At 41.7% G+C, this 15,347-nt stretch overlaps 1 protein-coding gene across 2 annotated transcripts in view; it reads right to left on the reverse strand.

Moving 5' to 3' along the window:
• The window catches only part of tmem132e (transmembrane protein 132E), a 452,339-nt gene that overhangs the window by 21,936 nt on the left and 415,056 nt on the right, over positions 1-15,347 (reverse strand). For both annotated transcript variants that reach the window (XM_085421293.1, XM_085421292.1), the window contains exon 7: positions 5,312-5,591. In XM_085421293.1, coding sequence (XP_085277419.1) covers positions 5,312-5,591 — 280 coding nt within the window. The remainder of the gene's footprint in view (positions 1-5,311; positions 5,592-15,347) is intronic.

The following is a 15,347-nucleotide window of genomic DNA, read 5'->3' on the forward strand; positions in this document are numbered from 1 at the left end:
TTTTTGTGAAGTGAAAGCTAAATCCTGTTTCATCAAAGGTTTCGATGCAGGGATCTGCAAGGCAATTTAAACCTCCTGGACTTTCATTATCCTTTATTACCCCAGAAGAAACCCTCGCTGGCTGAAAGTCAGAGTTGCACTGTAGAAGTACGTCTGAATCATGCAGGCTGAGCTGCAGTAGGAGCATGCCGCTACCACTAATTGAGACACTATATGCACACAGTATGCATAAAAATAATTTCTGAGACTAGTGGGGAATCTTATCAAACAGAATGTGACATTATACTATGAACCCCACATACTGAAAGCGCTTTACATTTTCTAAAAGTCAAACAGCTTTTCTTTTTTTTTCTCTCTTGCTGCCACTTGGGACCTCCAAAGAGTGAGGATGTAGTTTTATCTTTGTTTTTATAGAATATACAGAGAGCTCCAACCAGCTGGAAATTTACTGGTACTGTAAATAGAAAAAGTGAAAAAAAAAAAAGTAGTATTATTTATTATTTTTCTGCAGCAAATAGATTTTCTATTTTGGAGAAGTAAACACTGCATAATTAATACACTTCAGCACATTCACAGTTCACCTCGAACCCAGTTGTTGTACCTAGCTGTTGTAGAACACATGCGAGGTGGCGATGGTTAAAAACATCACATAACTCGAATCACGAAAACTTCTGATGCGATTTAATATTCAGAGTGCGCAATAAGCTGAAGCCAGGTTTTTAGTTTTTGTGGACTCGCACGACAGGCCAATTTAGTCTGGCTGCACTCTGACTTCTCCCAGCTCTCGCCTTCATCTCGCAGACATGATGGGCATTTTTCATTATGCCTTCCATCGGGGTAATTAACACCGACGAGCGGCGAGATGTTTTTCCCTCTTTATGCTTGTTTGCACAAAACATAAAGCGTTTCTCTTCCAAGAGGATGAACTGATGAAATACAAATGTAATACCTCTTGAAGCGCTGTGGAAAAAAGTTAAACACGACCTCTCTGCTTGCAACTTTCACTGTCATGTAAACTTTTGGGCAATTGCACAGCTTCCCACACTCTCAGTAAGTGGGTACAACAGCTGCGGAATAAACCTCTGCTCCTCCTCGTCCTCCTCCTGCAAGGCAAGGGTTCCCTCGGCGGCTACAGAGCTTCGCAGCAGAGCGGTCTGCCCAGTGTCCCTGATAGTCACACAAGTAAAATTACCTTCTCGGGGGGCATCTTCAATTTTATTGGACGGATTAAAGCACACAGATAAGAGATGGGAGGGGGAAATGACACATGACAAATGTCCTAAGTCACAAGACGTTGCTCTTGTGCATCTCACGTCTCGGGATTGATGCTGGGACTAATAATACATTTCCGTATAATCACGCCCTCGTGTATGCATTTTCAGCAACGGGTTTGTAAGCAGGTTTGCTTTCATGTGATACGGGTGCCGATATTCCTGCATATTTCAGCAGTTCTTGAACCGTCGAACACTTTAATGCATGTTTGATCCTTTCCCCTGTGGAGCTCCGCTAAATTATTTACATCCGTCTACTTTTCACTAAAGATGTGATTGCATTTGAAGACTGTGATAAACACAGAAAGATGAATTAATTGTATAGATCTGTGCAACTCCAGCTGGATTCTTTGACAATGAATGCCACCATTTGCCCAGCAAATCCATTTAATTTGTCTGTGAAACTTTTCACATTGTTAAGGTGCGCTAATATTTATATATTTTAAATACTGATTAAAATTCCTGTAGATTAGACTCAATTTTATTTCTAGTTTGCCGTCTGTCGCCGGGTGATTGCGTGTTTGCACATATTAAATGAATAATGCGCTGAATACTGTCCAAGTCTGGCTTTTGACTTTAGGAAGCAGCTATTGTTCAGTAATCCTCTGGATTAAACCCCCTCCCCAACGGCTCCCAACAGGTTTAGCGGATATTCATTGAAAGTCATCGTTTTGATTGTTGATCTCGGAACGTAAAGATAACATTTACACAAAAAACAGCATCTGTTACATTTATGGTTGAACCTCTTGAAGGGCAGGGTTTTTTTCCCTTTTCCCTGTCCTAGCAGAGACCTGTCAGATGTAACACAGAAGGGCTTAATTCATGCAATAATCAGCAACTGCCAGCACAAAAAGCCTGAAATCAAATGACTGTCTGAAATACTGCACTAAATGGTGAAGAGCTGTTTCCTCTCTTTATTCCTATTCATGAGCTGGTGAACAATTTGAATCAGCCTCATAAGGCTCAAAGATAATTTGAGCCTCTGACAGACTGAAAAATTCAGCAAGAGGACCATTGTTGAGATATATGCAGTTCATTTTCAGAAAGTCTTCTTAGTAAAACCTGCTCTGATCTCTAAACTTCTTTGTAGTTTCAGTTTTGTAAGCCGTCGGTCTGTCTTACTGAACAGCTGGTGCCCAGACATCTAATCTCTGTTTCCTCCAAGTTGCTTTAACGTTGCACTTTTCCATTAAGTTGCCTTCCACTTTGCAGTTGTTCATTAACACCTACGGGGACTGAGCTGCAGGGGCAGAAGGCGGACTCTCGAAGCAGCTGGAGTTTTAATTTTGTCTGAGTGCTTACTGATCATTTGACTTAATAATAATATTGATGAAGAGCTAACGTCCCGCTTGGAGCTTAAACTTACAGCAAAGTAAATGGGGAATAACGTCCACCCTGGTGATGTCAGAGGAGCGGCTCTAAATGTCTAAACCAGTCTTTTCCATTAGTCTTGTTGGCTTTGAAATGGTTGCTTGGAAAACAGGGACCAGGTTGCCTTTAAATCAACTTTGGTGCATCAATATGGCGAGAAAATGGAATCCGTTTGCTACTACTTCGTGAGTAAATGGGGTCAAGTCAGAATTGACTGTGATAAATCGCAGAAAATCGCTAATTTCTTGTCATCTACATGCACAGAAATGATCAGTGCTCATTGTTTATAAGGCGCAGACCTTTTAACTGTTCCTGGATCAGATCTGTGCTTGCATTCCTATTGTGCCCGCTGATCTGAGGTCAATTAAAACTGTGCCGACATTCAAAAAGATTCATAAAATCCTCCACAAACAGTGACGTCGTCACTACAGGACGGCAGTTTAACTGCAAAATGATATAGACCAGGGTTAGGCAACTCCAGGCCTCGAGTGCCGGTGTCCTGCAGGTTTTAGATGTGTCCTTCATCCAACACAGCTGATTCAAATTACGAAAGGTCCACCTCAACATGTCTTTAACTTCTTCAGAGGCCTGGTAATGACCTAATCATGTGATTCAGCTGTGTTGTCTCACGGTGAGGACACTTGCACTCGAGGCCTGGAGTTACCCACCCCTGATATAGACATTGGGCAACCTTGCTTTTATATGAGAATATAACCAGATGGGTCAAGATCTCGATTGCAGAGCAATGTGTTGCTCATCAAACCGACTCAGACTAACTTCAACATGCTGGCATTCTGTCTACATGTATAAATTAAACAGCAAACATGCATTAGTCTAAGGAGCTTGGGAAAAAAAGCGTCTAGATTTCTTTACGTTCCGAGATGCTTCTTCAGTTCTAAGAGCAATGGGTGGGGTGTCCCAGATTTTTTAAGTCCTGTGGGAGTGTCCCAAAGAGGGCCGTGGTCCTCTTACTGTTCTTCTGCCTAATCACACGTGCCAAGGTGCGAAAATGGGTGTGGGTCACAATTAAGTAAACCTAGCCCCACGCTATCATGTGATTTACTAAGCCTGCATTAGAACACTATTGTTCGGTGGCTGGTTGCCTCCCACCAGTTGGCAACCACTGTGAAGTGGTTACCTTCTAGTTGGAAGAAGGTTGCTGTCCTATTTTTATTTGCTAGTGTGACAGAACCCTGGGAAAACAATGCCTTGATTTGTCTCCATGATTCCTGGATGAATGATCACGGAATCTGGTGCCGACATGGCGGTGCCACTGTTTTTTTCCAGCGGCGACACAAATCTGACTTCTTAAAAATGTGTTAGAAATACCTGCAAACAGCATTTCCATTGGTGTCAGTAGTATTTAGTGTATACTGATGATCACAAAATACTGCCATGTGTGCTTTAAGTGCAGCTTTAGAGCTGCCAGCAAAGCTCTGACGTCTTGTTGACTTCTGGACATTTGCTGAATGATACCATCCTGGATTCAGTACTATTCTTTTTAAAACTTTCAAAATGAATGATGGCACGGTCTCTTAAAACTTAATTTATTTATTTAGTACAATTGCTTTGAGTCAATGTGGCAAGTTACATCTGGTGGTAAATTGATATATAATTATTCATACCCATCAACAGATTACAAATGATCTACTGCTCATTTAAAATGATGGAATGGCAACTCATATCTTCTCTCCCTATTTCACCACCATCAGATGCATCCATTAGGCAACTATTCTTTCCCCTGACAGGCGGAAACTGTGATCTTTCATGGTGAGCAAAACTCTCACCAACCATTACTTCTCTCTGTCCCCATAAATGACCAGTGAAGCAATCGTAAATCACAGCCCAGGAGTAATAACTTGTGCCGCTTTCTTTATAAGGACTTCTGAACCTGTCTCGGTTGACGCATTTACATGCACTTTATGTCAAGCAGCTCTTTTGCTTGAGAGAAGCGGACATCAACAGCATCATACGCTTACAGACAGACTGATGGGCTTTTGTTTCACAATCGACAACAAGTGAAAAGGAAAAAGGGTAAAAAGTGGCACGATTGTGAAAGGGCTGGAGGCTATAAACTTCAAGGATAAATCTTGTTTATGACAACCTCAGCGTTATGTTCCATGTTACTAAACCGCAGTCAAATTTATTGCTGAGATTTAGGGAACACGGCATGATGAAAAAGAAGCAATCAAACCGACAAACAAGGGTTTTGAGGGAAGAAGTGAAAACAAAGATGAGCTGCGAAATTACCCCCGAATTGTATGCAGCAACCCACCATCACTGCTTATCGTCTGTCTTCTGGGTGTAACTATCAACCACAGCTTCTTTAGTTGTGCATGCACTGAGTTTACCTTAATAATGCGGGATTATTACAGGCATTACTGGTCTGTTTTTCCTGTTCTGATTTGGTTGGCACTGTGCAATGTTAGTAGATTAACCAGCAACGATGGCCTCAGCTATGGACATGAGGCCTAGCATTATCCTTTAATCAAAGTGCTAAGAGTCTTCAAAAGAACCGCCCTTCTGCTCGCTGGCGTAAGAGTACTGTAAAGAGTAATGTGCTTTGTTCCTCATCTTTTAAGCTAACGCATGCATCATCTGTCATTTACAAGTCTCCTAACTGTTCCCTGTTGATTAATGTGAATCTCTGGGTGTCTAAAGGAGTTTACCTTCAGCACAGTGGATCCCAGCTCCAGGCCCACCAGGACCGTCCTGTCCACCAACTCCGCAATCCTGGGATCAGCCACCTTCAGGGAGTCCTGCACCAGGTCTGTGACATCCACCTGCCAGTCGGGTCCCAGCATGGTGATAACCTGGTCAGTGCCCTCTGTGGAGGTGGTGTGGAACTGTGTGAGCACCTTGACCAGGGCCCGCTGGTACTGCAGGGTGCAGCCTCGACTCACCCGGCGATCGTCGTCTTCGTCGTCCGCGTCGCTGTCTCTAGTGCTCCTTGGAAAGAGAGGAACAAGTACAGGGTTAAACTAAAGCTGTATCGGACTGAGCAGTAGGGCTAAGAATCCAGAACACGGGACATTAGAGGGGTATAAAGTATGAGCTGAGTATGAGTATTGTCAGTCTGAGTCTTCAAACCTTCCCCACTCTTTATTCAGATCCCCATCATTTGTTACGGCAGAAACAACCGTTTTTCCTGCGGTCACAGATTAAACAAAAAAGTACAAAGAAAAATAACCCACACAATAGAAATCAAGCGGTTCGAATGACACCACAAACAATCACACACAAAAATTACAAATACACTGAATTTGTAAATGGCATGAAAGCAATATTTAAGCCCCTATAGACAATCAATCAAGTGTACCTTCACAGGATTCCCTTTCTAAAAAAGGAAGCTGCAAACTTATTTATCAACGTTCACAGCACACAATTTATTGCTAATTGCACTAAATTCAGATTTTTGCTTTTACGCTTAATATCGTGCCCGTTATTTCTGCCTGAAGGAGACACCGCAGCACATCCAAGGAAGCATTACACATTTATTGATTCATGTCAATTTATTTGGAATTCCACAGGAAACGGTGTTAAAGCCTTACATTACCAAGCTACCAAATTCTGAATTTGCTCAGTTAACCTAGAACAAGTCACGCAACACCAAAGGTAACAAAACTTCTTGCAACTCTTCAGTTTTTGGTATCAGGTTCTTTTCTACTGTGGCTTCTGTGGCAGGACTTCCACATCGCTAAAGAATCAAGAGAACGGAGGGACGACAACATTAACTTTGGACCCTTTTCTGAACATAATGAGCACTTGGATGGAAGTCTGGCTTGGAAAGTCTTAACAGTGGTCCATTTTCATTTTGATGTTTCGAATTGGTTTGATTGTTTTTCAGTGTATTTGTGTCGATATGCTTCAATTTTGAGTTGAATAAATCTTTTTAAAGGAAACTGTTATAATTTCAGGACCATAGACAGCGCACAAGGTTTTCATTTCACTCATTATTGAAGCCTGTTTGAATTATAATGACTCTGTCTGCCATACTGCCTCCGTAATGTCTAACCTATATTTATATGCTTTTTCAATTACAATGAACGAGCTACACCTGCCCTATTAGTTGAATATCATGTCTTAGTTTGAGACCTTGGTTCTTTTGTAAATCACCCTCACACACTATTTTGCACGTTTTGTAAATCCAGACCTATCTGTCACTCTAGTGTCACTTTTCAACATGCAGGCTAGTCTGCAGAGTTCAGTCTGTTCTTCCTTGACTTCAGTAATTCAGGTTGAAGTGTCAAAATTTAGGCTAAGGTGGAATATGAGCATCGGTGGTTGTCTGTCTCTACCTGTTAGCCCTGTGACAGATTGGTGGCCTGTGCAGGTTGTGCCCAGCCTCTAACGGCTGCGACTGGCTCCAGACCCTGAACTGAATAAATGAAAGAAGATGGATGGGTGGATGGATGGAGCCTCTTTCACACTGGGAGTAAGAAAGGGCAGAAGTTTAAGGTAGTTGTGGAGTTTGAGAATGTTATGGAAGCCCGGTACCCTTGTTCTGGCCAAATAAGCTGCCAAAAAGATGAAGAGCATCAGAAAAAAAACCCCACGAGACTAAACCATCACCAATCATAACTTGTCACTTCTTCAAACTGAGCATCTGCTCACTGCTAAGTTACGCTCAGTCCTGTGTCATGATGCTATGTCTCAATTTCTGCCTTTTGTTCTTAAGGGGTCTGCTCGTCTCATAATTTGACACAACTCCAATGACAAACTCAGCACCACTCCGTACAAATCCATCACATTATCTGTTCTGACGCAGTGGCGATGAGTAAAAAGTCCTCGGAGCCAGCAGGGAAGGAATGATAAGCACCACGGAGCAGAGTTTTGGACCGATGCCCTTTTTATTTCACAGGAGCCCTGGGCAGTGAGGTTAAGCATGCCAGGTGCATCCCCCACTGAGTGCAATCTGCTCTACAACAAGATGTATGAGTTACCCAACTTCCCACAGCAGGCTTGACAATCTGCCAGTTTACGCTTAAAAAGCACTCCTCTGCTTAATCTTTGCTTCGCCTTAACTATCTGAAGATTTAAGATTCAGGAGAGGCTTTGGCCCGTCAGCCAATGACAAAGTATATAACCTGTCCATTAATTTAAGGAATGGGTTTGATTACCAGGCTAAGCGCTTCTATCCAGAGGTCTCATAAACACTTTGAATCGACTACTTTAACATCAAAATGCATTATATTGTACCGTAACACATCTACCTCAAGACCTGTCCCACTTGCTGGGTGTGATTATTCATTCATCTCAGCGCGCTTCCTCTCCACAGCACATCACTTCAGCACTGGCAGGTTATATGATGTTTAGAAACAAAAGGGCCCCCCATTAGGCTCTCATGGGTCATTGGACATGTCTGCATGAAGTTGTTCATCCAAGCAACTATAACTTCACCTCATGAACTTCTCTTACTTTGATTAAGCTTGGGTCATGGATTTATCACTTTAGTGACTATGGACGGTTGAATTTATGGCTTTGAAATGAATGAAAATAATAGGCGCTATCACAGTTAATGTGCCCGAGCAGCTATGAATTCTTGTACTTCACAGGTAAAAGCGACAGAGATTTCTGGAGAATGATAACATTAGTATATGTAAAACTATATGTGTACTCTCCAGGGAATTACAAAAACAGTTTAGTTTAAAGCTTAAACTATTACAAACTGCAATAATCTGGTTTCACTGTAGCCATTTCAGACTGAGCCAACTTTGTTCTGATTGGCTGGCACCCTCCTGGCGTGGGCTTGAAATGACCATATTAAGGACATCCTTCTCTGACTAACGTCATCCAAGAATAGAAAAAGCGTTTGAAAACAGCTTAAGTTTCTGCCATGTTTTCTATAAGCATCCATCAGTACAACATTAGAACAGTATGTCTACGCTCACCGGCTCATCACGTGCACGTTTTCAAAGGCTTGCTAACGTAAACATCTAATCATCCAAGCATGTTAGAACAACGTCATGCCTTTAGGCATGTAGACATTGTCAAGATGAGCTGTTGAAGTTCCAACTGTGAATCAGAACGGGGAAGAAAGGTGTGCATGATGTGCTGGTCTGAGTATTTCAGAAACTGATAATCTGTGGAGATTTTCTCACCTAACCATCTCTAGGGTTTACTGAGAATAGTTTGACAAACAGAAACTATCCAATGAGAAGCAGTTCTTTGGTCTTCCTGATGTTGGAGGAGATTGGCAGAAGAGGATTTCTGAATACACAACATTACGAACCTTCAAGCAGATGGGCTAAAGAACACAGCAGAAGATTGGAAAAATGTTGTCTGGTCTGACGACTCGATTTCAGCCAAAATCTCACAGACCATTTTAAGCGTCATGAAGAATTATTATAAATAATCGTGAAAAATGTAATTACTCTCTAAATTTACCCAAAACATTTTTAGGACAAGGTTTCATTATCAGTTGATTTCTGCGAACTTCCCAGAAATGGAAGTAGAAATAGAAAAATCCTTTATAAAACATCTTCTGTGGCTCAGAAGGAGCTTTGTGAAGCCTAAGAAAACAAGCACTGAAGATGTTCTCTTCATTAATGACATAGTCAGCAAAGTAAATGGACTTTAAGAGACGGAAGAAGGTGCTAACAAAAGGATGCTAATGGGTTACGAAAAATCCTGTGCTTTTGGAGATCGACTCATACAATCCACACAAGGTCCAAATGTGTCAGCCTTTGCTTTGCCAATTTTAAATATTCCTTTTAGTACTGTCCTTCAAGTCCCCTAAACGTATTAAAAAACAACCTTGTAAAGTTTCAGGAAAGCTAAAATCAAAACAGCACGCTCGATCAAAGCAAAGGTCTTCTGTTTTCTATCACTTTTAAAAGCAACTTCATGCAAAAAGACGCTGAACTGAAAAACTGGAACATAGAAACAATCTCAGTGCATTGGATACTGATGGTGCAGCTTCAGGACATGTAGTTTTCTGCTGCTGTTAGTCAGTAAGCGAGTTAACTCCACAGCAGACACTGAGACTCCACTCTCAGTTACTTATTCATTTAAAGGCAGAGAAAAACCCAATGAGACAATAAAACTTACTCCATCTCTCTCAAGGAGTTTCTCAACTCTTAGGTCAGGTCAGTGAAAGTTTACCTTCCCAAGTCTGTACCTGAAAATAAGGTTGATATTTTTTCCCCCTCAGAAGAATATTGTCTGTTCTTATTAGAGTCACTGATACAATCGTACAAGCTGCAGCTTCGGTGCACACGGGCTGCTCGCCCGATTACACTTTCTTTCCTTTTTTAGAGCATGTTGCTGGATAATGCAGCCAGTGAGCAATTCTGCTGCACTGTGGCAGAGGCCCACTGCAGGCCAAGAGACCTCGCTGTGTGTGAAGGTTCAGAATGTGTCACTTTGCGGAAGCGAAGGACTCTGGGATGGAGAGACTGCAACAGAAAGGAAAATGAGAGTTAAGGAGGCGAGGGAAGGAGTGCAGGGAGGTTTAGAGGTTTGTGTAAAGGAGCGTCAGCAAGAGAAAGAGGAAAATAAGCGATAAGAGTGAGCGATAGTTGGACTGAGAGGAGTTATTGAAAAGACTAATAATAGAGATTATCATCATGATCTGGTCTTACTGTTTGAGATGCCTAACAAGCAACAGTACCGCAGCAAGCCTTTGTAAACACCATCTAATTCATTATGGCAGCATTTCATTATGAATGTAAACAAACAAGACCAAGGTCAGGACAAACAGCCTTCAACCTGATATCCTTTGTTAGCGCTGGCATTAGTCAAGAACAAGATGAGTTCTTGTAAATCCTGTTGATGTCTGTCTAGTCACTTTCAATAAAGCCTGCTAGTTCTGCTGCAGATAGTTATTGGCACTGGTTTTGTTTTGTTTGTGGCAGGTGTCCAGGTTGCTTTATAGAAAGTCACGGTGATGTTTCAAAGTCTTGTCATTCAAGGTTAAAGCAAATCCCAAGTTTGAAATTTTGGTTTCAAGTCGGAATGCAACTGTGTGGTTTCTTCAATTTAAAACGTGGGAAAAAGCAAATAGCAACATTTCCACGATGACACAGTGTCTTCCTCTTCTTCTCCTCCTCCTTCTTTCAGCTGTGTCCTTTAGGGGTCGCCACAGCAGATAACCTGCCTCCCGATTATCTGTCTTCTATCACACCAACCCTCTGCATGTCCTCCTTCACTACATCCATGAACCTCGTCTGTGGTCTTTCTCTGTTCCATCTGCCTGGCAGCTCCATCTTCAATAACCTTTATCCAATACATTCATTGTCCCTCCTCTGCACATCCAAACCACTTCAACCTTTTCTCTCTAACGTTGTCTCTAAACAGCTCAACCTGAGCTGCCCCTCTAATGTACTCAGGTGACTGAGTACTCTTAAAGATGGTTTGTCACCCCCAATTTGAGGCATTGGTGTGGTCAAAATGCTAAAATCAATCTTGTTTTGCTTTTTTTCAGGGGTTTTTTAGGCTCAAGAGACAAATTTTTGTTAAACTATCAGCTGCGTCTTGCAAAATCATTTAGCAAACTACATCCACAGACTGTATGGATGCAATGCACCAGTGCCTCTTTTCCTCCAGTACCTACTTGGCTCAGCTCCACCTGACTCTACTTGGTTTCAGTCGTTTTCCATTACAGTAGAGTATCACCTCAATGTGGATGGAATCGTTACAGCAAAACAGCCAGAAAGTCCCGTAAAATCATTTGTATGGGACATAAACACAACACAATGTGGCGATGGTGTACCTGATGCTCGCTCAATGGCCTTGTGTCACACTCGCAGTAAAGAAGAGAGACAAAGAAAGGTTGTGGACACTCTGGACACTCACAGTGTTGGTTTTGATGCCATTTCCCTTGTTGCTGGGTTTCAAAAATCGTGCATTTGATTCTCATGAATGAGTCACTTCTATGACTCATCCAGTGACATCACTTCCTGGCCAACTGGTGGGATGCAGTCTGTTTACATCACATTTTTGGCTTGACTCACCTCAGCTGGCCAATTAGGTACTAAAAGTACCTGGTAGCAGGTACTGTCACCAAATGGAAAACCCTAAAAACTAGGGGTGCAACGATATTCGTATCGATATTGAACCGTTCGATACAGTGCTTTCGGTTCGGTACGCATATGTATCGAACAATACAAAATTTGTAATTTATTTTATCAACTTTCCTTCTGACGATGCTGTCTGTGTTGAGCGCTCAGTGAATCTGCGTTCGACTACTCCGCCTAGGGCCGACAGTGCAGCCCCCTCCTAACTACAGTTTTATCAGTGAGGTCAGGGCGAGCAGGAGAGGAGGAGGGGTTGCTGTCTTATTTAATGAATCATTTCAATGTAAGCAGCTATCTCCTGGAAGTTTTCAGTCTTTTGAATATGTGGCTTTACAGCTGAAGGCCCCATCCAAAGTTGTGTTTCTTAATGTTTACAGGCCTCCCAAATACTGCACAGACTTTTTTAATGACCTCAGTGAACTGCTGTCTGTGATCTGTGTTGATTTTGACTGTGTAATTATTGTTGGGGATTTTAACATTCATGTGGACAACCCTCAGGACAAAGGGACTAAAGACCTGAGTAACACTCTGGGCAACTTTGGGCTGACTCAGCATGTAACAGAGGCCACACATAATAGAGGACACACTCTTGACCTACTGATCTCCAAAGGCCTGAGCATTTCAAAGGTTACTGTGTCTGATGTGGGCCTGTCTGATCATTACTGTGTTTTCTTTGAAAGTAAAATCTCAGCCCACACAAATATATCAACAACAGTGATCACAAAACGGTGTATAACTGAACACAGTAGTGCAATTTTTAACCAGGTCTTCCCATTAACACCTGACCTGCCCAGAGGGTCAGTCAATGAGCTCGTCAATAGCTTCAATGCTAACATGTTAAATGTAATGGACACTATTGCTCCCATTAAGGTGAAGGTTATCTCTGGAAGGAAAAAGTCTCCATGGAGAAACTCCACACTGGTGAAAAATGAAAAAAGAGAGTGTAGGAAAGCTGAGCGCAGATGGAGAAAAACAAACCTCCAGGTTCATTATGACATTTATAAAGAGAAACTTCACAATTATAATTTACAACTGAGGAGTGCAAGGAGGTCCTACTTCTCTGACATCATCACTAAAAACAGCCATAATGCTCGGGTCTTATTTTCTACAGTTGACAGGCTAACAAACCCTCCTGTGTCAGTGGCAGCTGAACTTCATTCGACCATGGCCTGCAATGACTTTGCCAAATTCTTCACTGAAAAAATCCAAAAAATTAGACAAGCAATTGGTACATCAACAGCAGATCCAGGATATGTACTGTGTCCACCAAAAAACTGTTTAAACACCATGAAACAGTTTCAACCTATTAACAGCAAAGACCTGGAGGACATCTTAGGTCAACTGAACTCCTCCTCCTGCTGTTTAGATGTCCTGCCAACAAGTTTTTTCAAAAAGGTCTCAAAGACTTTAGAGTCAGACCTGTTACAGATCGTCAACTTTTCTTTATTATCAGGTGTGTTTCCAGAATCACTAAAAACTGCTGTAATCAAACCTATACTGAAAAAGGACAATCTTGACAAGACACAAATGAACAACTACAGGCCGATCTCAAATCTCCCGTTTTTAAGTAAGATCATTGAAAAAGCAGTTTCTCAACAGCTCAGTTACTTCTTAAAACAGAATAATTGCTACGATGCCTTCCAGTCAGGTTTTAGACAGAACCACAGCACTGAAACCGCTCTGACCAAAGTGTTTAATGACATATGTCTGAATACAGACAGTGGAAAAATGTCAGTCCTAGTTTTACTGGATCTCAGTGCAGCATTTGATACAGTTGACCACAACATATTACTCAAACGACTGGAGAACTGGACAGGTCTTTCAGGAACTGTACTAAACTGGTTCAAAACATACTTAGAAAACAGGAAATACTTTGTATCAATAGGTAACTTCACATCTGAGCAGACAAGTATCACATGTGGAGTTCCCCAAGGTTCCATCTTGGGACCCCTTCTGTTTAACATCTACATGCTCCCACTGGCACAGATTATAAACAACAACAAAATAAACTATCACAGCTATGCAGATGACACACAAATATATATCACAATGTCACCAGGAGACCGAGGCCCTGTACAGGCTCTTGGTAAATGCATTGAGGAAATCAATGACTGGTTGTGCCACAATTTTCTCCAGCTAAACAAAAACAAAACTGAGGTAATAGTCTTTGGCGCCAAAGAAAAACGATTACAGGTCACCAGAGAACTTCAATCTATACATCTAAAAACCACAAACCAGGCGAGAAATTTGGGTGTAGTGATGGATGCAGACCTAAACTTAGAAAAACACATTAAGACAATAACAAAGTCAGCTTACTATCACCTCAAGAATATATCAAGGATAAAAGATCTGATGTCTCAACAGGACCTGGAAAAACTAGTCCATGCATTCATCTTTAGTAGGCTTGATTACTGTAACAGCATCTTTACAGGTCTACCTAAAAAAATCAGTCAGACAACTACAGCTCATTCAGAACTCTGCTGCTCGAGTCCTCACTAAGACCAAAAAAGTGGACCACATCAGTCCAGCTCTGAGGTCCTTACACTGGCTGCCTGTCCGTCAGAGGATAGACTTTAAAGTTCTGATGCTGGCCTATAAAGCTCTGAATGGTTTAGGACCAAAATACATCAATGACCTCCTGACCCAGTATGAACCTTCCAGATCCCTCAGGTCATCTGGATCCGGTCTTTTATCAGTTCCCAGAGTCAGAACCAGACACGGAGAAGCTGCATTCAGCTTTTATGCTCCTTATATCTGGAACAAACTCCCAGAAAGCCTCAGATCAGCTGAAACACTCAGTTTATTTAAATCCAGGTTGAAGACTCACCTGTTCTCAGCTGCATTTGAATAAAGCACCAAATCCACACTTTAAGCTTAAATTTCAAAACTTACATTTAACTACTGATTTTATCTACTGTTCTGATTTTATCTGTTTTGATTTTATATACTGTTTTGTTTGTTTGTTTGTTTGTTAATTAGTTAGTTAGTTTATTTGCTTGTTTTAATCAATTTTAAATCATGCTTTTTATTTGTTCTTGTTTCTAATGTCTCTGTAAAGCACTTTGAATCACCTTGTTGTTGAATTGTGCTATACAAATAAACTTGCCTTGCCTTGCCTTACATGGGTGGGAACTAGTGTGTTAGCGCAGTTAGCTCGTTAACGTGTTGGCCGTCTAGCCCCATGCACGGGGCGATCGGCGGTAGCTCGTTAACGGAGATTTGCCGTGTTGTGGCGTTAAGGTCATTTCAACGAGATTAACCTGAAAGCACTAGTGGGAACACGACGAATATGACTGCACATTTACGCCGACATCATCCTAGTGCAAAGACAAGTGGAAGCAGAAAAAAAACAAGCAAGCATGCTACTAACTTTAGCAGAGTCATTTAGACAGCTGTTTAATATGCTGCTGAGAATATAGCCCAGAAGAAGCGGATAGTATAGCTTTTATTTTGGAAAGAGACATTTCTCTGTAATAAACTCTCTTTTCCAAAGATGAGTGATTCCTCAATCAGATACAGGGCTCGCAATATCGCTAGCCCGACGTCCCGGGGCTAGCGATTTTTCCAGTCGGGGTACCAAAATCTATCTCTGCCCTGCCCGTCGGGCTATTGTAGGAAGGAAAAATATATGTCAATGCTTTTGCATTCTTTCGGAAATGTAGCTGGGTAATTATGTCATTGGCATCGG

The sequence above is a fragment of the Rhamphochromis longiceps genome, linkage group LG10 (genome assembly GCF_057381845.1).
Source record: "Rhamphochromis longiceps isolate RC_006_pf linkage group LG10, R_longiceps_female_GT1.1, whole genome shotgun sequence".
NCBI classification, from domain to species: domain Eukaryota; kingdom Metazoa; phylum Chordata; class Actinopteri; order Cichliformes; family Cichlidae; genus Rhamphochromis; species Rhamphochromis longiceps.